Raw genomic sequence first — 24644 nt, 5'->3', positions numbered from 1 at the left:
GGAACACAGATTCTACCGCCAATTTTTACCAGGGACATTTTTTGCCAACCTTCAGTTGAATTCAGCAGTATAACTTCGGAAATGGGTCCTTCAAAGAGATTAAAATGATTCACAGTTGCAAAAAAGGAAATACACACCGAGTTTTGTAAGTTTCAAGGTAGGTTTGCACCTACTTTAAGAATTGTCAAAAAATAAATTTGTTTCTTTTTTTTTTTTCAGTTTTCGAAAAGGAGAATCATTGTAACTTTGCGAGGATCCTTTTCCAAAGTTATACTACTGAAATTTACTGGAGATTAAGAACCATTTTCCAATGGGAATTAAATGAAGGGTGGCGCATGAGCACCAATGCGCCATCATACAAGGGTGCTAAAATGAGAGAAAAGAACTTTGTAAGAGGGAAAAAAGGAGGAAACAAAAGATGATTGATAACCTACGGGTATCAAATTTACCGGGCAGCGCAAATAGCAAACTAATAAAAAAAAAAAAAAAAATAGTCATCCCGATGCAAGTTTTGACTGAATCAAAAGACTATGTGTGAATCTGTTGGTGGATACTGTCCACTTGAATCTTGCCTTCAATTTCGCCGCTTAAGCAATGAGCAAAACCAAGACCGCGAATAATTACCCATTCAAAAAACACACATTCAAGATTAATCTTGAAGGCCACCTTCAATTTTCTGCATAGGCACAAAACATACCAGAGAACTTTAATAAGTAGTTATCGATCCATGAAGGACACATAATCTCGCTTAATAAACGTTAATCAGTCGATACACTACTCGTAGACCTATGAAAAGACATAGTTCACCTAAGGTTCGCCTCCAATCTTGCTGTATTTCGCAAAAAAACATCCCAGGGATCGCTAATAGTTATCTATTCAAAAAGGTTTGATAGATCCGATGAAATATCCGCGACGAAACTCCCAAGCCACATACCTCTCGTTTGCGCTGTTTAAAAATCTTTTTTCTCGTTTCGTTCTTCTTCGTTTCTTCTCGTTTTTTTTTTTTTTTTTTTTTTTTTTTTTTTTTTTTTTGTTAAGAAGGACAAATCAACTTCATTCCTTGAATTTCTCACAGGATTTTCCCGGTGCAGAGGAGAATATTCACGAAAATGTTTAAAAAATAACGCTGAATAGTTTTTCAATTAAAAAATAAAGTAAGTATGGTGGGAAGTCTGTTACATTGCCAACCGAGTTACGTGGTTTGGAAGTTTTACCGTCGATACGTTGTTCATTTATACGTAGAGATCTTCCATCTCATTTGCTTTCAGTTTTTCTGTATAGGCAATAAACATACTGCGAATATAGGAACTGCTTATCTACTGGAATAACACAAATTAATATCGCTCCATAAAGTTTGTTAAAGTTCATAGCAGTAAAATTGCAAGATGGAATTTTTACGTAAAAAGAACAATAAAGGTCTCCGACTAAGATATTTTCAAAGTTTTTTTAAAAAGTTTTCTCTTTGAAATTCACGAGTTTTTCAACTCCTTCGATCAGCTAATACTACTGGGTTGCCTGAAGCAAGCTAAAAAAATTCTCTCAAATAACTAAAAAATACTGCAACTTTAGAGCAATATTGCAACTACAAGAGGAAACATTTCGTTTGAGGTCTTACAATTTCGGTATCACAGATAAATGTGTGACCTGCTGTCAGTTCAATAAGGTAAACCGTCTCGAAAATTTTTTGACTTTACTGCTTTCATTCGCCTATTGCCACAGTTTCGCAGAGAGCTGCTAAGAGATTAAAAATTTCAAGCTAATCTTTCAAGCATAACAAAAGAGTTTCGTCGAGATTTTATCATTACGTAGTTTATCATCGGTAGAATTATAAATTGATTAACGACCAAAAGTCTTTTGCCGACAAATAAAAAATGAAGGCAGCGTTTACTATTTCACAGTTTGGCACCTCGTTCGAGACAACATTGTCAAGTTTTACGGACATTTTTGTGAACCGCGTAAAGAGCGGCCCGAATGGGTGTGCTGTCGTAATAAGGAAGGACGACCCATGAAAATTCGAACAATTCCACATTTTCCCAGTAAAATGTTTGCTTATGTAATAATCATTTTACACAGTTTTATTTTATTTGCTCAACGTTGCTTTGAAATATCCAAATTTTCAAAATTTTCCTGAAACGGCCGCCCAAATCCTACTTTTCAAGAATGGAGAAGTTCTTTGAGACCCTCCGTGAAGGTGCGATCTCTTGTGCCTCTCCCCTTCGTACCACACAACATTTTTGGTTTCACAGCAGTTCCGTTGCATCAAAATAATTTTTCATTAAACGAATGGATTAACGAACATTTATGGATCAAAGGAGAATGGATGAACTTGAGTAAAACATGATATGACACCGCTGCGCTGGTTGGCGGAGACAAGATTATCATCGCCTCCAGTTAGTCGCCTCTCTTGTTCACAAATTCGGGACTTGTTCTGCAGATGGGCATGCTGAGAATTCGTTTAAGAGATCGTAGGATGCGGAGCCTGATCGACGGTCGGAGGTTCCACATCCGTAGCATATTCGCCTCCGAGTTTCTTGTTCCATGTTTCCCTTGTTCCTGCATTCTTTTTTTTTTTTTTTTTTTTTTTTTTTTTTTTTTTTTTTTTTTTTTTTTTGTGCCTAGACAACAGAGATGGAAAGTGAAATTTCTCAAGTATACCTGCAAATTTTACATTGAGGCGTAGTATTTTACTGACACAATTATTATTCACTACATTTCATTTCAAAATAATTTTTTCCTAATCCATTACCATTGCTCAACTATGAGAAAGATCAGTGCATCTGGATAATAGTCCTACGATTTTGAAGTATTCAGGTTACCGAGATTTTTTAAAAACTGCAGCAGGGCCGGATTTAGGAGGTGGCCAATTGGGCAGCAGCCCATGGGCGGCAAATTCAAATTTTACACTATTTTTAAAAGTGGGGATAAAAAAAATCGGATTCAGAAAAAAATTACAAACGAGAAAATGCGACAAAATCTCTCATTTCCCGAGAGTATGATAATTCCTAATTTTGTCGTCTTTCGGTGATACAAGAAACAGCACCTTTAATTAGTCGAGTAAAGAGAGAAATCAAACACGCAATTCGGCCTGGAACGGCGCGGTGCAGAGAGCAATAATGACGAAGACTTGAGATGGAAAGGAGAAGCCCTGGGCGCGGCGTTCGGCATGTGACACATATTAGCGCCTACAAGACTGCATGCATACTTCACGCATTGCGTCAAACACAATGCGCTCAGCAGCGGTTGGCGTGAAACGCATAGCGCCTACAAGACTGCACGAATACTTCACGCATTGCGCCGAACACAGTGTGGTCAGCGCAGCGCGGTGGCGGAAGTTAAAATTATTAAACCACATTCATGTTTTTTCTTTCATAATTTTTTCGTTCATTTCTTGTAAATGGAAGGCCTTGTCCACATAGAGGTAGGTTTATGGAACTTAACTTTGGTGCAAAGTTCCGTAAACTTTTACTGGTAGTGTTGCCAGGGCTTTCGCAAAAAATGTGTCTAACACGATTAAACGCGTTTTATGCACCCCTACTCCTGCGGCACGTTCACTTGATGGTTTTTATTGATGTTTCAAAACGAATGAGAAGGAGGCGGCAAAATACAGGTGGCCAATGGGCGGCAAGTAGGTAAATCCGGCCCTGAACTGCAGGAGCCAAAATCGCAACCGATATATTCAATAAAAATGGAAATTCAATAAGATTCAGTCGAAATTTCTCTCATTGCCAGTACAATTGAGGGTTTGACTTGCAATTCGGATTGGATTGATCTTAATGGACTCTAGATGTCATGTTTCCATAGAGGACTTGTTTTCTCAGGGCGCAAGCAATTAATTGCCAAAAAGAAACACATTCTTTTTTCTCCACACCATTACTCAAGTGAAGTAAAAAAAAAAAAACAACCTGCCCTGTTAATGGTCCTAAAATTTTGAAGTATTTAGAATACTTAGATTTTTTGAAAACTGTAGGGTACAAAATGCAACTCGTACACATTAGATATATTTCCAGAAAATGGAATTTTAACACGGTTGAATCGAGACTTCTCTCTTTAAAATTGATATTCTGACTAGCAACCCTGATTAAAATTGGCAGTAGGAACTTTTTCCCAAAATACTGTAGATCTACAGCCGGCTATAAGATTACCTACAGCTTCTATAGCCCGCTATACAATTTCTTACAGCCTTTCACAACCGATGGCGATACAGCTACAGCAAGGCGATAAACTGTATAGCCCGGCGGTAGGAACTAGTTATAGCCCGGCTGTATAATTTTTTATCGCTTCGTATAGCCCGATTGTATGATTAACTCCACTTTGTACAGCCAGCTATATGATTTTCTATCGCCTCTTATGGCCGGCTATAAGAATTCCTATGCTATTTTTAACCGCAGCTCCTACAGCCAATTTTTACCAGGGAATTCGGGTCGGATCGATCTTAGTAGACTCTAGCTGACATGTTTCCCAATACTGTTTCTTCCCTCAGGACATAAAAAATTCGCGCATCTTAGAACTTCCCACTTCCAAAAGTATCCATTACAACTGCAAAGACACATCAGATAGGTTGTCATCTATGAGCTAAGTCGCATTGAATCAGTTAGTCACCCTGGCTCCATAACTCCATGCGAAACTAAGAAGCAGTTACGCGAAAGTTTCTCAAATGAAACAAAAATACTGCCACTTATTAAAATTAATTTGAAAAGAGGTAGAGAGAAGGGGCCGAATAAACAACGTTTGTGATGTTGTTTCTTCTGCCTTAAAAAACTGCAACACATAAAGGCGGCCATTTTAACTTTCGCATGGAGTGTAAAATTACACCTCGGCCATTGTGTATGACCTTTGAAGCGGCAAGTTCAGTAATGCGAAAAATTTCTTACGCAGATTGAACAGGTAAGAATGAATTTCAGAGTTTCACGGTGTGCTGATGGTGTTTTTTCAATTACCTTCCATACGACGCAATCCCTCTTTTCTCTCCAGCAAAACTACACAACGGACCCATTATTCGAGCATCCACACTTTCTACATCGATGCGAAAGAACATTCCCACCTACCCTTTTCAAATGAAATTGATTCCACTAGATAGTCCAGTAAACGAAGGGATTTATGCGGAACAAATTAGTAACAAGCTGAAATTTTTACCACTGATTATACCCACTGTGGGGCGTATTTTCACAAAAGTCCCCATTCCTAGCCCCCTAGGGATTTTTGCTAGCCCCCCTCAAAGTTGAAAAATCCCCCCTTCCAATTAAACTGCTGTAACTTGGCTCCTATTATAGTTAGACACCTCAATTTTTTTTTAAATTGTTCGTATTGATACGTACGTTAAAATGAAACCATTGGTCATCAAAATTTATCAAGAGATCGTTAAGAAAATTTTAAAACAAATTCAAAATTTATGAAATGGAATTATTTTTTTTTAAATAAATCGGAATAACTCCGTTATCGATTAAAAAATGGAATTTATACTTATATGAAAATTTTTAGAGGACGCAATTTCCTATCAAATGGTGTATTGGAAGTTAAGGTAGGAGCAAAGGGTGAGGATGAGAGGGGGGTGGAAGTCCGGCAGAGCGCGGCTCAGCGCGGCGCAGCGCAGCGTATAATAACACGCAGCACTCACATAGAACCGCCCCAACTCAATGCTTCATGGCGGCATGTTTCTCAAAAAGCCCACTCCTAGAATTTTTTTTTCTTCAATTCTAAGAGGGCAACATTCTTGTGAACTGCAGATAAATTTTATCTTTCAAAACCATAAATTTTTCAATATGTTTGGCTATAAATAATTACATTATATTTGAATGAAGCTGTTTCCACTTGGACGCGTTTTCGCTTCCTTCCTTTTTTTATTTATTTTTTTGAGAGTGAAACATTTTGAAATTTAGTTAGTAGTAAACATGACTGAATAAGAGGAATAAATGAGTATAGAATTAGATTGAGGTGGAAATTTATGGATATCTTTAATTACCTAATAGTTTTACTTATGAAAGAACACACAGCTCTACGAAAAATTAGAGCAAAAACAAATATTTAATACGAAAGAAAATGCCTACATGGGTATTACAAAAATGTCACCTTTTAAGCGATGTAGTCTATTATTGATGGCATTCGTTAATTTTCAGGTTAAAATTAATTGAACAGCAAATAAAAGCAATCATCGTAAAAATTATCAGTAACAAAACAATAATGACATAAAATAACGAAAATGGACACATAAAGTTAGCTGTTGGCAAGTTCAAGACGATACTTAAAACTATTTCGGGCAAAAACCTATAGATGGTCCTCTTCAAATTCTTCGACGGTTGGTAATATATTTTTACATGTTCCGCCACTACAATTACGACACATAGCTGAACAACAGAGCCCTTTTTTAAAACATTTACAGTTTGTGCCGCAACCAGACTTAATTTACAGTTACAGGAGGTCATCTATATAACATCATCAGGCGCAAAATTTAATGTAGAATGAATAGGTAATAGAAATTTTCTTTCATCGCTTCCCTCCTCTTCCCTCCATCCCCACTCTCTCGGGTCGAGAGAACTATTTCCAAGCCAAACTTGAATTTGATAGTAAACTCTAAAGCTATGCTGTTTCGCCGGTAATGATGTTGGTGGAAGAGTCACCATCTCAAATTTAGATTTTAAGGACATTTTAGCAACTTTTCTTGAATACATTATAAAGCGGCACTCATCTAAAATTTGAGTTAAGTTGGCTCCCCCATAAAAATGAATTAAATATTTTTCGCCTACTGTGCCTATTCTTTCCTTATGAACATTCGACTCATTAAAAATTAGAACATCTTTTTGTAAAGAAGAATCATTAACTGGGAGGTTGTATGCTTTTATTTTACTTGTCCTGAAAAGAGTGGAGGTGGTGTCGCATCCTGTCATTGCATAAGCGAAAAGAAGTAAAGAACTAGTTAGCTTAAAATCGTCGACTAGTTTCACGATATTATACAGAGTACCAGGATTTTTTGAAGTTCCAGGAATTTTGAAAAATATTTTTAGTTTCCTTCTCTTGATTAATGTTAACATTATAACCATAAGATCAGTGTCCGTCCCTACCATAACAACTGTTTCTCCTCTCTCAGCTTTCAAAATGGCAGACGAGACAATATCCCGATCTGCATCGGCCTCTGCAATAAACACCTCGACACCAACTTTTCTCAACTCCTCACTGACAGCTGCAATGAGCTTTTTCTTATTTTAAGAATTTGAGAGAAATTCAGCCTGCGTTTTCGTACCTACACTGCATTACTAAAGTGAAATTTATTGTGGCTGTTTTTTTTTTTTGCTCTTCTTAATTTTTCTTGACCTTTTGTGGTTGAATAAGCAGGATAACCGTCGAAAACAAAAGATGAATGCTTAGTGTATCGCTTAAGAGCACAAGATACGTACATATTGACAATATCTCCGTAAGTAGCAAGTTTCGGCCATCTTTTCGGCATTTTCTCACACACTCTTGCAGCATAAAGAGAGAATGAACTCTTCCACCGCGGTCATTTTCAGTACGCGCCTCATACACGGAGAAAAAAATTTCGTACGTGGGACCCGAAGTTTAGGTCGTATGGATCTCGGAAGTTTTCGGAATGAGCATCTGAACACTTAAGGTCTAGCTGCCGAAGTTCAGGTCTGACATCTAAAACTTCAGTTCTTACATCTGAAGTACTTCAGATGTGAGAACCGAAATTTTTCGGATGTGAAAACCGAAGTACTTCAGATGTAAGAACTGAAGTTTCAGATGTCATACCTGAACTTCGGCAGCCAGACCTTAAGTGTTCAGATGCTCAATCCGAAAACTTCAGAGATCCATATGACCTAAACTTCGGGTCCCACGCACGAGATTTTTTTCTCCGTGTACAATACATCCTCCGACTCCTGGAGCCATCCTGGTTCCTACCCTCAGATTCGGAACTTGACCGCTGGTCGGCACTTTGTCTATAGGATATTTCCATTCATTTTTCCTAGGAAGCGTGGTGAAAGCGGCGGCATGCTGAAAAAAATGCTCGGCACCGTCTTTTCATCGAGATGTCGTGTTTTTAAGGATGCAGGACCATCTTAATCCGTTCATAGTCAAATGAGGCGACGCAATACTGCCATGCCAAGAAAGAACGCCGTATGAACATTCGGACGTTGCCCAATTTCCTCTGATATAATAAGAATTTTCCGGCAAACTTGTGAGCAATTTTCTTGCAAATTTTCAGGGAATCGAATACACAGTTTTGTTTACGGTGTCTGATAGGGTACCTATCGAAAAAATATTCATAATTTTACGTAGGTATATAGCAAAATATCGTATAAGAGAAAATTCGGCAACATTCGAACTTTCATGAGGCTTTTTTCCTAAGTACGGCAAAATCTTTGCCACAAGTCACAGTATATGCTCAGAAAAAATATAACGATGTCGATTGAAGTCAACTTAGTATGTGACTATCAAGACGATCGCCAGCCCCTCTGGTCGCCAGGCGTACCGCTCAGCGCTGGGTGCGGCACGGCGCCGCGCGGCATCGCACTGCGTCATGTTTCGGCTCCTCTCCCACCCCACTCATTGTCCGAATCCTTACTTCAAGAGGACCAATTGAAAGGAAATTGTGTTCCCTACAAAGTTTCTAATAAACAAAAAGTTCATAGTTGCAGTTAGAAAAAAGTTATCACGCTCTTTGTGAAAAAGAGGCAATTCGATTTCTAAAAATTTGCGAATTTTTTCAAAATTTTCAGCTTTCCGTGGAAAAATTTGCATGATTATTAAAAATTTCTTAAAGAACATATCAAGACGGACATTTTAAAAAAAAATTAGAGGTGTCTAGCTACATTAGGGTCTGAGTTATAGCGCTTTGAATCAGAGGGGGATTTTTCAACTTTGAGGGGGGCTAGCAAAAATCCCTAGGGGGGTAGGGATGGGGACTTTTGGGAAAATGGTCCTCTCAATGGGTACTATCAATGGGGGGAAAAATTAGCTTGTTACTAATTTGTTCATCAAACCCCCTCTTTTTTCCCTTCGTTTACTGGACTATAGACACATATTCTATGAAATTGAGAGTGATAGTGTGGATACAACGAGCAAGACGTATTTTGAACCGCGCAAGAGGAAATGCGGCAGAATTTCTTTAATGGAAGACGAAGAAGTAATAATACATTCAATCGCTTTTAATTACCTTGTCTTTGAATGCTTCGGACTACCTCGTTAGTGAAGCTTAGCCGTCACAAATGAGTAGAATGTCAAGTGGCAACATTAGGATTGAAACAATGTTAATCGCTGGCGCTCTCAGCGGAGGACCGGTAATTTTTGCTTTTTCCTCCTAAATTTTCTCCCGTATTTCCAATTTCCCATTTGTGACCGGCGCGGTGATAGGAAAAATTTCCTCATTTCTCGGAGCCAAAACTCTTTTGCATAGCAATTTTTCTCAAGTTCAGTAAAAAATTCAGTGCAGAGAAAAATTCCGACTTATAATTATTTTATTATAGAAATAATTTCGATGGGAAGATTCCTTCAATTACGAGATAGGGAACAAAGACCAGGACCACACCTCGATTTTTTTTTTTTTTTTTTTTTTTTTTTTTGCAGTAGTAACAGGTAATTGTAGCGTGTAATTGTTAAATATTAGTATTATTAATCTATGGCAGTTCGTTCTACTTGAGTAACCATTTCCTCATATTAGTTTCCGTGCTCTTCCCTCGAATTTCACATCTATACTATAAGCTCCAAGACCTCCTAATTTTGCGAAACTGGTGACGCTTAGTTCCAGCGTTCTACCGGGCCGATTTTCATGATTTTTGCGGCTATCGACGGGCAATTGTCTCTAGATAAGCCAACTTTTTTCAGATTTTCAAAATATGGCCCAGGTTTTTTTATATTACGTGGTAAAGTTGCGAATTCTCCCATTTAAACAATGTAAATTTATACTTTTTGTCATAGTTCGTTTGAGCGTTCTACCGGGCCGATTTTCATGATTTTTGCGTAAATCGACAGGTAATAGGCCCTAGATGAGCCCGCTTTAATAAGATTTTGGAACTAGGACCCAGGTTTTTTTAAAATCACGTTATAAAAGTGAGTGAATTTACAGAACGCTCCGTGACTGCTACCGCTATGCGCGGGAGGATGCGCAGTGGTCGAGGAGGTTGCGCAGTAGCTGCGTAGCCTGCGCATCAGCTCTCTCCTTATCTACACAAGATTCGCACCTGATACCTGAAGACGCGCGGTGGCCGAGTCGTCTAAGACGTCAGAGTTGTCCATCTTAATCACGGTGTGGGTTCGATCCCAGGCTCCTGAATTATTTCATTATTACCTAATTATCATTGTTCGTTGTTCTACTGCAATATTTCATCAAGCAGTCATTCCAAAACGCGTCATTTTAATTGACTTCAAATTTTTTTTTTCCTTTATTCATCAAAACCAAAAATTATTTCATTCTAAAAGTAAAGTGTTCCTCATATTGTAATTTTTTACGGGGAAAATAAAACTAACACTGAAAGGATGGTAAAAATAGGGCCGCGAAGCGGCCCATTGATGGCGCGGAGCGCCTTCAGGGGGTTGGGCCGCGTAGCGGCCAGGGGGCGTAGCCCCCTAGTTAGTAACACAACCTTAGATCCTTCTTAGTTCATTCCTTACCAAAAAAATCACTTGACTCTAATTGTAAACCAATCTCCCCTTTTAAAAATTGGACCTATAGTTTTTTCTCTTGAAAAACCTACAGATTTCGCTTCCCTCCTGACTTCTGACTGAGCCGCTTGCAACTTATTCTCAATTTTCTTCGGTCAATAATGAGCATTTTTTGCGGGGATCTCAAAATTATATGTTCCCAGCAAATTTAAAAAAAATTGCTGTACTGAAGATTTCGACTAAGGTTCCTATTCGATGAGACGGTTACGTATTGATCCGTGGCCACTATCCGCGTACTGGAAGTATTGACCTTTCAGTCCAATTTTGAATCGCTGTGGGTTGATTATAAAAATAGACAAAGCGATTGACCAAAATCAAAAGGGAATATGGAGTGATCCCTTTGGTTGAAACGGGTAGTTCTCGAGCATCGACTGAGGGGGAAAATTATGAACTATAACTACAGTAACTAGCGTGAGTTCCCCTTACTTAGTCTGTTACTTACTACCTTTGTCCATTGCAACTCACTAGCTTCAACCGATAGTCGCTCCATTTCCCCATCTTTTTCTTCATCCGTCCATTTCAATAACCAGCCCGCTGGCAGTATTTCGACCACAATATTTGTATTTTCTTTTAATGCGCAAACAAACATCGGTGGCCATAAAGTGTTGCCGCTAGTGACACAAAAAGAGTCTCGGCTTCCACTTTCAATTTCAGAATAGCCGTATACTTTAATGAGATTCAAGCCTTGTTAATATATTCGTCATCGAGAGACTTAATAGATTACGACCAATGATGTCATCCTGTCAATCGCTTCGATCCGAATCTCAAATCTGCTTCTTGGCAAGTCTCGTAATCGTGCCACTTGGGTTAAGTTCCACTGATTTTAGAAGATGCAGGGCTCCCACAACTCTTGGAATAAATTAGCGCTATTCGTCTCCCTTCGAGAAAAGTATCACAATATACGACTCCAATATTTGCCAAAACTGAGTTATCAATTGTAAAAAAGGACTTTCGGTGCTTGTGATATATTCTTTCCAGAACAAGACGAGATTAGACCGACAAAGAGTATTAACCTAAATTTTTTAGCTAATGAGGACCCTGGTGAAAATTGACGATAGGTACTGCGTTTCAAAATACCATAAGAATTCTTATAGCCGACTGAAGAAGGCGATAGAAAATCATATAATCGGCTGTAGGAAGTGGAAAAAATCATACGGCCGGGCTACACGAAGCGATAAAAAATTATACAGCCGTGTTAAAGTTCCTATCGCCGGGCTTTACACTTTATCGCCTGGCTGTTGCTTTTTCGCCATCGGCTATAAAAGGCTATGAGAAATTGTGTAGGAATTCGTGTACTTTGTAAATCCTTAAGATTGTACGGAATCACCTTAATATTTACAAAATGCACATTACATTTTCCTTTTACTACATATTTTTTTTCATCAATTAAAATGAGAATAATACATTCAGATTGTGCAAACATTTCAAAGTCATGAGTTGGAAAACGCTGACTCCACGAGATTAAATATTAGAGCCTAACACAAAGCGGAGCGGCGGCGCATTGGCGCCTACAAACCTAACAGGGATACTTCACACATTGCGCAATGCGTGAAGTATCCCTGTTAGGTTTGTAGGCGCCAATGCGCGTTTCGCGCTGTCTGCCCGCCCGCCGCGCCGCGCCGCAGCGTACCACGGCGCTGGAGGCAACTATTACACACCAGAGGTATTGCACAGTATCATACGAAATTGAAGGCGCTGCAACATAATAGGAGCATGGCAGGCATCCTTCAAAAGTATGGAGCTTTCCTCGCAAAATAAATCAAGATACTACGGCCCAAAAAGAGAGCGGTAGTCCAAAAGCTCATTAAGTCCTAGCATCCGTTATTAGTAATGTTCAGCATACACTTTATCGCCAGGCTGGTACTTAGTCGCCATCGGCTATAAAAAGCTATAAGAAATTGCCGGCTATAAAAGCTATTGGAAATCTTACAACCGGCTGTAGGTCTATGGTATTTCGGAACACAGATTTCTACTGCCAATTTTTACCAGGAGGGCGTACATTTTGAGCTCCAAACTTGGTTTTAAGACGCATTTCCCCCAAAATCACGCTTTCAGAATCGCAAATTGAAAGCTATTGTGACTCTTTATTGGTTGACATTTTGGGTGTTTTTGTAACAACATCTTTGTAAAACAATCCACTGAACAGCGATGAAAATCATTCAATCAGGCATTGTGCGAAAAGAAATTACGTAAAAATTAATAACACCAAACGGAGCAAAGTATAAGACACAAAAATTCTATGTATATAGATCCTTTCGATTTAATATTTTTGTGAGTAGTTCTTTTAAGTAAAAAGATCTGCAATTTTGAATTTTACGATACTAAAGTCCTTTTCCTTGCGTAAAGGTCACATCATCGATTCTTAGTCGACGGAATGGCAGCAAGAAATATGTAAAACATCCAATGGAAAATGTCCGCTATTTTCCGTGTAGAACTAAAAACTAGCAATTAAGTATGCAGTTACGTTCTTTTGTCTAGGAACGACGACATGAATGAAAGAGTTGCGACCACGGTGCGAAATCGGTGTCGCGTATGCAGAAGCTCCATGTTGTCGTTATGATGCAAAAGCCCCCTTTTCACAAATATTTTTTTTCGGATTACCAAAAGATTTTAAAAAGCGGCAACGCTGCCGACGGGAGATTCGCAGTGGGTGGGAAATTTAAGCCGTTCGAATGCTGCTTAGCGCGCCTCATTTTCGAGCCTAAGAATTTCATTCATCCAGACCATTCTGAACCACTTTAAGTTCGGTATCATTTACGACTCCATCGTTGCCATTTCAAATCAAAATTCGCGGGATATATCTTTTCACTTTTGCACAATCCTTAACAAGTTATAGCTTTCATTTTCAAAACATACTCGACTCATAAATTTATATCGCTTGCTCATTAATAATTTTTACCAGCACTAACACTCACCAAGATCTAGCCACGTGCCGGGGTGATAAAATACCGGTCAGTCAAGATGAAAAAAGGAAAACTTTACTCTTAAACACGTGGAGAGACGCGTTTGACCCACTTCAACACCCTTCATCTCCGCTCTTCCTCTCGCCCTCCCTTCCCCCTCCGTTCTTCCTCTCAGTAGAAGTACTGTGTGAAAGTAATTGGGCATTCAGATTTGGACATTTGGATTGAAAAGGAATTGAATGACTTGCTTCGAAAACTGCCTAACTCTATTGCGACGTTTACGGTTTTTTTTTTTTTTTCTCATTCCATTTTAATTTTTGCATAGGATATCAGACGGTTGTTTGAAATTTTCCACTATTTCATCCATCTCATATTCCATTCTGAAAGTATTTGCAAATCGGTTAAAGAGGATCCTCATTGTTTACCTCTTACAAAAAAATATATATAATATAATGTATAAAATATAAGAAAATTGAAATATTACAATAGAGTTGAAGGGTAAATTTTTTTGGTCTATTTGAGCACTAACGAAAACTGCCCACTAACATAAGGAAATTTAAACATTTTGTTACGCAAACTGTGTTTCGCGTTTAGGTGTGGATTTTAGACAATTTTGAAGTACTCAACGTGATTTTTGTGCGATTTTCTCTGGACGAAATGCTTTTAGTATGCGGTAACTTTCGTAAGCAACAGATCCATTTTGACCGATAATTTTTTGAACGACGTAAACGGCTCAATAATCCTTGCTATTATCAATTATTGAGGGGCTTAGAAGACCAGGCGCATAATGCAGTTTTTGAAACAAATTAGATATTAACGACTTCAAGCAAAACTTTTTTTTAAAAAAAAATTTCTATTTTTTTAGTCCTGCAAAATTTTTGCTCCCAAATTTCAATTTTCAAACATGAAAAAGTCATTTTGAACTTACTGTCCACCATATGGATCCATGCAAATTCGAAACTTCATTCACGTTTTTCTCGAGATAGCAAAAACTGTACTTATGCCTCTTGTCCTCCAAGCCTCTGAATTAGAATTCCACCAGGAGCTTGATTTTGTATCTAGCTTCCCAGGCAGCAAGAGCAGAGAGAAAGTTGTATGAGCTTAGGAATATAAGCATGAGCAAGTTCACCATTCCTACACGATGATCTGCTGGGGTTTCAAAGGAAGCTGGGGAACTACGAATCCGTGACGATCGGTCCACTCGTCTCAGGTGACACTTGCTTATATAGAATTTCAAACTTTAAACGGGGAGGTCATCTTGAGCCTGGATATGCAGTCGTTCTCGAGAAAAGGCACCAAATTCTACCACGGATCATTTTTGAAGAGAGCGAATTATGTTGAGTCGTATTCGGTCAAAAATTGGGTTATGGGGATTGGAAACTCTCTCCAGCACAGCACAGAGTGGGTTGCAAGCTGTTTAATTTACGATTTTGTGGGATCCCTTGGTTCACTTTGTAGAAATGATTATCATAAGAAGAAAATTTAGCAACATTAGAAAATTTATCGATATTATATTATTAAAAAAAGACAAATTTTGCACTTATGCCGAGGCCTATCCTTTATTAGGTTCGGCTCAGGTGACCCTTCCATACGTCCTAATACAGTACTTTCAACTTGTGTAAATTCTGGTGCATCGCCGGTGAATGAAGGCATTATCAATTTTTTTGAGCTATACTTTCTGCGTCGCGAATTTTGCGACAAAGTAAACCTCTGTCACTATTTTCTCTGCCAAGGAGCACTGCTCATGCTATATTTGAATGTGATGGGAAATCTTCATCAATACCGGCGCCGGGGGTTTGAAAAGTGTTGAGACAACATTAAAATGAGATCGCTTAGCAAAGTGAGAACTACGAATATAAGCTAATTTTATTCCGGTGTTCGCGACTACTTCTGCATCCGAACCTTGCAGTTACCAGTTGCCACTTTATTTGAGTTCGGAACTTCCGATCCGGCAAAATCGCAACGTTGTTGCGTGAGTTTGGCAGCGCCTCGCGAGGTGGTCATATGAATGGTTCGATCCATCAAATACCAACAGGGCTGATTGGTCGAATCTGTTGGAAAAGGTGCTCATCACTGTTGATGATTGATGAGACAGAACCGAACATAATGCCGCAATCACACGCTGAATATGGGAGCTGAATGTAAATTGCTAATAAAATCGCCAGGATCATCAACATTTGAGCGACTGTCCTCGATCTTATCGCGATAAAATCGCACTTTCATCGTCCGACAATTTATCGCGATATTTTCGAAATAAAAATTGCGATTTAGTCGCCACATATCGCGATTTTTAATGCGATAATGTCTCGATATATTGCTACCGACATAATAGCGTTAACCAACCGATAAAATCGCTATTTATCACGATCACTGCTACTTGGGGAATGTGGAAGTCATCGGCTCGATGCCTGAATTTTGACGCACAAAATTCAGCAACGATTCTCAGCGACCATCGAATAATGTCGGATTTGTCTGAACTATTCGAAAAGATTAGTACACATTTGCATGAAAATAACTCGAATTAGTGAAAATTCAGCTGTGGAGCGCTGAATGTTGACCGCCACATTCAGCTGCCAAATTCAACGTGTGATTGCGGCATTACTTTTCAACCCAAGTAGCACAGAGCAATAAAAGTATCGAAACGAAATTTCTAGATGTATATATATGTATTGTTTGTTTGTTTTTGTTTTTATCATGCGACTGCATTATTTTTACATAATTTGATCGATAGATGCCAATTTCAAAGATCAACAAAACGAGTTTCATATGTTAGAAAAATAGACGATTTGCGATGCAAGTAATTATTTCAACTCATTTTAATTTTATTGCAATACATGTCAATATGAAGTGCTCCTTCAATGAGTAGATAGGTGACATAAATAATACTCCGATGCAGTAGCAATGATTGTAGCATGTAATTGCACTTGAAATCAGAAAACGTAGCGGACGCCCCGCCCTGCCAAATCGTGGACTGAGGGAATAAGGCAGGAAATGAGGAGATGCGATCTGCCGGAGGAGCTCTGGCAGGATTGCTATCAGTGACGGTTGGGTGTCGCAGAGCGCTCAGAAGCGCTATAAGAGCGACTTGTTAGTAGCAGTAATTGCACTTGTTTGTAATCAGTGGTACCTACTTCGGAAGGAGGGTTCGAATAAAACTGGCTTTTTAAAATTGAGAGAGTTTAAGTGACTCATTGCACTTGTGTTACGTTTGATTACAGAGGGCCGAGGGCGGCACGACATCGCCTTCCTGCCGATCATGTACGCGATGGGCGTCATCATGACGATGCTGGGCGTCATCACGTTCTTGACGATCAAGAGCATCACGATCGGCGTGATTCTCCTCGTCGTGGCCTACACCTACACCCTCGGGAAGCTGAAGCACCACAAGAAGTTCCTGTACCACTACCCGGAGCACTACCACCACCACCACCCGCACCCCCCGCACCACCACAAGGCCTACGCCATCGACGTCCTCCAGCACGACATCCTCCACGACTACGAACACGAGTTCCCGCTCAGCCCGCACGCCCACGAGACCGCCTACCACGTCGACGCCGCCTCCGCCTCCGCCTACGAGCCCCAGGTGGCCGCCTCCAGTCCGGCCCAGGACACCCGCAAGGCCTACTCGCAGGCCGGCTGGGCCTACGTCCTCGTCGATAAGGTACCCCAGAAGATGAGTCAGTTCACCCAGAAGCGCGGGGTCGTCGCCAAGAAGAAGCGGAAAGTCAGCCACATTGAAAAGAAGCTAAGTAGTCTTGGCTAGTCCTAACTTATCATTCCAACATGCTCCTCATAGCAGTGGCAGTTCCAGCAGGTTCCCAACACTTGTACAATACTCCATTTAAATTCATTAAATATATCGATTCTGGGTGAGACAATTGAGACATGCTGCCTCACCTAGAATCGATTGTTTAGCATAGGTTTAAATTAAGAAAACACAGTGTTGCCAACTTGCAAGAATCGCCACTGCCTCATAGCGAAGAGAGCCGTAAGTGCTAAATTAAGTTTCAAGAAAATGGGCTCAGTGGTTCTAAGCGGATTTTATTGAGAGAGGAACTTGTCTCTCGGCCAATTTGTCACTAATCATCCGAAAAACTCCCCGAAATCGTTAAGATGATAAAAAATCCCCAAATTCATTTAAACTACATGAAAAGGGTATTTTTCATTTTCATGATAGGCTAGTGTTAGGTAAGTCAGTCGCAAGTGCCACCTCCTCCATGCTTTTGTGGTTGCGTTTTGGACACACAATTCACAAATTTTCAGGTTACGTATAGCCCAAAAAGATCGTCATTTTCCCTACTACTCTCATCAGCTCTCTGGTATAATATTGCTCCTAACGATTGTTTTGTCCGAAACAACGCCAATTTTCGCGCACTCACGGCTTCCTCATTTATCTCGTTTTTGCACGGATGAGATGAATTGAGCTGTTTTAGCTGTCTCAGTGATTTAATCTAAAAGAGATTAGACGAATTTCGAAGGAAACTCGATTTAGAAAATTTGAGAATTACGGCTCCCTTCGCTATCACGGCAGGAGACTTGGTTCCCTACTGCGATGAGTCGGTCGTTGGTCGAGCTGTGATATAGGAGGGACTTTAATGGGAGAGTATAAACACCGTGGAGCCCAGTCCGATTGGATCAATAATATTGGGGCCGATTTCGTGATCCTTCTTCTTTTCCTCAGGGAGGTCCCATAGGGTCGTATCCAACCAATATTAATGAGATCTTAAACAATGCAATTTTTATGGCTTAACGAGGCCTTGACTTTTTAGGGATGACCATGAATATTACCCACGAGGTTACAGCGTGAGCAAGTGAGGCTTTATGACAATTTTAACGCAGCTTCATAAAAATGACAATTTTTAAGAAAATCGAGTAGAACTTGGCCGCATTTCTGCCAAATGGAACCATAGCGACAGTTGGAAAAGAAGGGGTGTGCTCGTTAGTTGAGAGCCGTGAGAATGAATGGGAATTATTGAGCACCAGTGACGTCAGCGTCGACGACTGGGACTGCGGACGACGACGTTCGGGGATCTTTAACTCATGAGCCCTGTCCATAACGCTCTTGTCACATGCCCATGGCGCATGAGTGCCGCATTTAGTTGGCACATAGTCCCGTTGGACAGAATGTAAAATCTCGCTTTTTCATTTTTCCAAAGGGAATCACGCCCAATTTAACATTGTTTCTTATCCAGCTATCTAGAGCACACTCCATCTTTCCCACTCGTCTCTAGTTTCGTTTGGCCGAAATACGTCCATTTATCCGTTTGTTTTCGGAGATAGAGCACCACAAGGAATTGCACTGATTTGTCACGGAAAAAATATAAAATTTGGAAAAAACATATCAAAAGTTAACAAATGTTTAGGTACCTACCTTATAGTTTGCCATGATCAATGAATTTTGTCTTTTACACACTGAAAAAAAGGTGCTTGGCTCAAGCATGATAATTCTTGAATTCGCCGCCAAGAATTTGTTTTACCTTGATTTCAGCTGGATTTTTCTCCATACGAGCAAAATAATTCTTGGGTTAAGCGAAAAAGTAGTTTCTGTTAAGCAGCAAAATTCTTGATTTAAGAAAAAATACTTTTTGGCAGCAAGTTTAAGATTCTTTTTTTTTCAATGCACGTTATGTTTTTTGCAGCGACAAATCATTGTAATCCCTTGTAGGGATCTATTTCCAAAGTCAAATTGATGAATTTTACTTGGCTTTCAAAATGAATGTCCTTTTTATGATGCCATGTTCAAAGCTTCCCTAAACCTCCATAATCACAATGTAAACCGTCTACTTGCTCTGGTTACGCTGAAGGATTCGGAGGGTGGCGCCCAACGCGGCGTTATAGAGCTTTGCAGAGGGTATTTTGGTGGTAGAGAACCGACAGTGTGATGTTATGCAACTTATGGGCGGTCCTCAACCAACCGCCCATTCTGTGCAACGGGAGACTTGAACGCAGAATAAGGAAAAACAACCAAAATGAAGCTCGCATAATGTAAAAATGAGTCACTTATAAGGCTCATCAATAAGAGCATCTATGATTCCGTTTGCCAGACCAAAGAACGTTACTGCATATTTCATCAATGCGGTGTCCCCATTCATGTATTGTATTTTTACTGGAAAAATGTCCAGTGCTGGGCTTCCTTCGGAGAAGGAGATATTTAAGGAACAGTTGCGATTAGAATTTACCCGATGCCATGTTGCATCAAGAGAGTTCGAGTTATGCGACCAACTACACGCACACACTTTCCGCACCTTGACCGCCAAAAGGTCACTCCTTCCCGCCTCTTTTTCCTATTGCGGCCGCTGTTTGTTTATGTTGAAGGATCTTCTCGGGCATGCCAGCGTCCATTCTCTCTCATTACTGGTACTCTCAAGAAGCTTTGAAAATTTAAAAGCTCTTGGAAAGCTAAATGACGTTGAAATGCCAGAAAAATCATCACAGAAAAGGGTCTTGTTACACGATCATCATAATTGTAAACTTTATTTGATTTTTTCGTAATTTGATTGTGTACAGAGAGCCAATTCAGTTATCTTTACAATACTTTTGACCACCCACCAGAATCAAAGTTTTCAGTCGTACTTGCGATGCTATATTCATGAAGAGAGCAATTATGGTTCATTCAATAATAAATTGCCAATCTTTACGGTGAATTGTATTCTTTTTTAAAATAGAAATTCTTTTCAACGATAAAAGGCACCTGGAAATTATTTCGATTAGATGTTGTTATCATATATATCTCGTAAATATCTAACGTTGAAGATTTAACATACGAGTATAATAGCAAATCTGAACGTCATTTCTAAAAATGTTCTGATGGTTTTTTAATGTTCTTACGAGTTCAATTATTAATGAAATAGCCAGAAAGTATTCAGTTTAATATCACTTCATTCCTTGACAAATATTTACAATTATGATACAGGTATAAGAATATTGCAAGCTTTTGTCAAAAACTTGTAATAGAAAACCTTAGAAATTCAAAGCAGATATTTGGATGCAAATATCATCAGAAAATTATTTATCCGTAGGAATTTCTCCAATTAAATTTATTTTGAACGTCTTACTTCGAGCTCATTTACTACGGTTGCAAGTGATCAAGGGCATTGTAAAGGTTACTTGTAATTTTCCTATTGATAATCACTACAATTCATAGCTTTTTCTATGGCTCCAGACCTAACTCACCTTCTCTCTTTCTTTGTAAGTGGCCCAAAAGAAAGTTATAGGCGGTTAGACGAAGATTAATTTTGACCTCTTTAAGCAACATTTTTTGTTAAAGACTATTCTAAAAGTAAATACGTTTCCTTTGTTTAGCTCTGTCCTTTTGAAATTCTCAAAGTCAGAATATCGAAATACGTTCCATGGGTAAATCGTTCTGTCTTTCTTTTGGACACTGTACCTATATTTGTAAATATTATTATACTATTTGTGAATACAGCTCAAACTTCATATCAAGAATAATTTATTATAAGGATCATTTTAGATTTTTGAGAGAGCATGACACATGCACTCAAATTAATTGACTCGGAACGAGTGAAATCTCATCGATTTTTGTCCAATCTGTGTTCATTCAACTAACTAAGTTCCACACGAGTTAAAGATTCATCTTATTTGGAATCTATAAAATTTAAATATCTAGTCTCAAATAATTCCGAGATCGATTACGGAGAGGCTATTTGATAGGTTATAATCGAAAGACTGACCTTAAGCCAAGTTCATCTCAGCCTTTTGATTAAAATTGCTTGAAATAGTTGATTTGATCCATAAGCTGAAAATTTGAATGTACGATTCAATCATAGATCTTCAGCTTAAAAGAATCCCAAGTGTTTTGGGATTTAAAAGAATACCTCTTGCAAGCCCCGATTACTGTTCCCTTTTTAAGAGCGTATAATGTTTTTCTTTAGAAAAATCACACACTATATCATTCGTTAAAAAGAGACCCCATGGGATTCTATGAGGAGCATTGAAAAAATGGATATTTTTTAAAAGAAAACAGCAAGGCAAAATCATAGGCATATTTTGCAAGAAATTTGATTGTGCGCGAGAAGAAAATGAAATCAATGGGTAATACTACTGGCGAGCTGATTATTGAAATTGATAGACAAAGCGATAGACAAAAAGGACACAGGGAGTATGGAGCGATCCTATTGGTTGAAATGTGCGGTCCCTGTAGACGGAGGGAGAAAATGATGGACTAACTATCGGGTTTCTCGTGGGTTGCCGTTAGTTACTACTGCCTTTGTCCATTGCAACCACCCGCTTGCACCAATAGGATCCCTCCATGTCCCTTTTGTCTTCTTTGTCTATCGCTTTGTCTATAGCTTTGTCTATAATTTCAATGATCGGCCCGCTGGACTTTCCAGTTATACCTACCCATGCTCTTCAGCGGGCTGATTATTGAAATTGACGGACAAAGCTGCAGACAAAGCGGAAAAAGAGGAAATGAAGCGATCCTACTGGTGGAAGCAAGTGGTTGTGATGGACAAAGCTGGTAAGTAGTATAGACTTACGGAAAGGCAACATGACAGACAGACCCCACAGTTAGTCCATCATTTTCTCCTCGCGATCTACAACAACCATTAACTTGTTTCAACAGATAGGATCTCCCCATTTTCCATTTGTCTTTTTTGTCCATTGCTTTGCCTTTCAATTTCAATGATCAGTCCACGGAAGACTTAAAAGCAAGCTCTGAATTTTCTGGGACGCATCCATTGCCATGCCCAGTATCGTTCTTTTTATCCACGTAAAGATGCTCTGAATGTTATCAGACCCTCATTTTCTGTTTCACTGGAAGATGTTCTTTCCTTTGATTAGTTTACAATCAGCTGATTTCTAATTTTTCAAAATACGCAAAATTTAATTTTATTTCACGCCAATGATATGTGTAGGACGATTTTTAGAGGATTTAGCATATGAGTCTCCAAAGAAACGGCCCCAAAGAATACGTACGAGTACTAATTATTAAGAATTAAGACCTCAGTTCCTCTTTATTTTTTAACTCGTGTCATATAGAATTAAGTCCTAGAGTTTTGCGTTTTAAGTCTTAAGGACCAGCTAGCTACAAAGTCGCTGATAATGTATTTATTAATTTATTTATTTAATTATTTATTGTTTCTTTCTCTTCCTTTCATTTTGTGTTTTTTGCGTCAAGATTATATATTGAATAAAAAGTCGATATCTGAATCCGCTGAAGATCAATTTCTCACTCCTCCCAAAAAGTAAAACATATTCGAGCAAGCCGTATACAGTGCCTAAAAACTTCCAAGGTGGTTCGATCTTATGTGAGATCATGAGTTAATTACACTTCTATTCAGATTACTCGCAAATCACTAGCTAATTGATTTTGGTGGCAATTTAGTCCATACGGCTCACTGCGAGATAGATGTATCATACCATGGGATTTCACTTTAATCTCATCAATCATGCACGTGGAACGACCAATAAAAATTGAATTCATTGTCAATATTTGTTGAGACCAAAGTAGAGAGGAGCCTAACTTAAGTGAACGAACAGCCTCAAAAACTGATATCAATCTATCATAAGATTCTAATTGTTTTGAAGCATTTATAGGAAAGAACTAAAGAAGTAAATGTAATGCTTTATAACTATTGAAATCATACATGAGAAAGATAAAAAACGGTGAATGCATGTTTCTCCACGTAGAGTGGGTCATTTCCCATTTCTTCGGGCAGACGCGATTGCTGGTGACAAGAAGAAAATTGTCTACCTCCGCAGAAATTTGGAAATATGTGAAAGGAATTACGCAACATTTTGCAGTGTATTTTAGACATCGCTGATTTGCTCAGCATAATTTCCGAGCTACATCGGTTTACGGTTACGGTTAAATAGTTTACTCAGTCGGCAGTATCTCTAAGGCTAATTATTGAAATTGATAGCTTAAGCTATAGACAAAGGAGATAAAGGAAAAATGAAGCGACACAGTTACATTCCTCTTAAAAATCCTTACCAGGCTGACACAGTTAAATATTTCCGGGTTTATGGTTACTTCGAGTAACTTTGAGTTAATTTTTTTATCAGATTAGAATCAGCAAGACTTGGTTGCAGAGCCATCTGGGGATGGGGAAAGTTTTCTGCATGCTGAACTAATATACTATTGTTTCTCTTGTTGTCACTTAGAGGCTGTGACTTGCGAGTGGCTAGCGTATTTTGCTTGTGCTGAACAATTTGTAGTTAGAGCCTCCAGGCGTTGCCAAAAGTTCCTCGATATAATGCGAATTTGCTGCTGGAAAGCTTATTGATATCTTCCCTCCTCAATTTTCACATAATATTCATTCCCAATTAAATCTACTGTATCTAAAAGTTTTAAGTAAAAATATCCATAACTCTCAGATAAAATAAGTATTTATTTGGAAGAAATTTGGCAACGTCTAAGGGCTCATCTGGCGTTCTTCCTTTGCATTGCAGTATTGAACTAGCTTCGAAAACGATCCAGGATCGATCATAGCGGCTTGCGCCTGACTTTTGACGAGGTTGCAAAGTTTCAACCCAAAAATTTAGTCATTGTAACCCAAGGAAAAACTGACCAAAAAAATTAACCGCACGTTTAGGTCATAATACTTAGTGCTCTACTTCCCACACTAATACAAAATGTCGGTTACTTTCTCTTACTGTGCACAAAACGGCAAGAGTGCACCGAAATGAAGGCGCGAGGTAACAAATGGGTCGTAAAAGGCCCAACGCGATGTCAGAGCGCCCAATAACGAGAAAACCAGGTAATTCCCGACACGAACGGGTGCGCATCGAAACCGAAAAACTGGACGAAAATTTGCCGGCGTCGCGTCGCCACGCGCGGCGCTTGAAATCCCCTCACATCCAAAAGCACGCAACTGCATTTTGAACCGGACCCCACAATGCGTGATCCAAATGCAGTGCGGGGCTCAGAGGCGAATAGAATTGCGTCCTTTTGGATTTGGAGCAGCGACTCGCAGGGCATTTGAAAAATGAAGCGGCCTAGAGATGAAATTCGGACTGGATAATGTGACTATCTCGGCCGGTATCTTTTTGGGTTGATTAAACCGGTTGGTGTCTCCGAGACATGGAGACTCGGTCATTCGGTATGCAGCTGGTTTCGTTGGGCCCCAC

General features: G+C 39.2%; 1 protein-coding gene across 1 annotated transcript in view; it reads left to right on the top strand.

The window, feature by feature from the left end:
* Positions 1–22724, top strand: part of LOC109041462 (uncharacterized) — a 31126-nt gene extending 8402 nt beyond the window's left edge. The window contains exon 2 of the mRNA XM_019057825.2: positions 16772–22724. Coding sequence (XP_018913370.2) covers positions 16772–17316 — 545 coding nt within the window. The 3' untranslated portion in view covers positions 17317–22724. The remainder of the gene's footprint in view (positions 1–16771) is intronic.
* The last annotated feature ends 1920 nt before the right edge of the window (positions 22725–24644 follow it).

The sequence above is a fragment of the Bemisia tabaci genome, chromosome 8 (genome assembly GCF_918797505.1).
Source record: "Bemisia tabaci chromosome 8, PGI_BMITA_v3".
NCBI lineage: Eukaryota > Metazoa > Arthropoda > Insecta > Hemiptera > Aleyrodidae > Bemisia > Bemisia tabaci.
The sequence above is the reverse complement of the archived record's forward strand: the minus strand, read 5'-3'. Positions and strand labels throughout refer to the sequence as shown.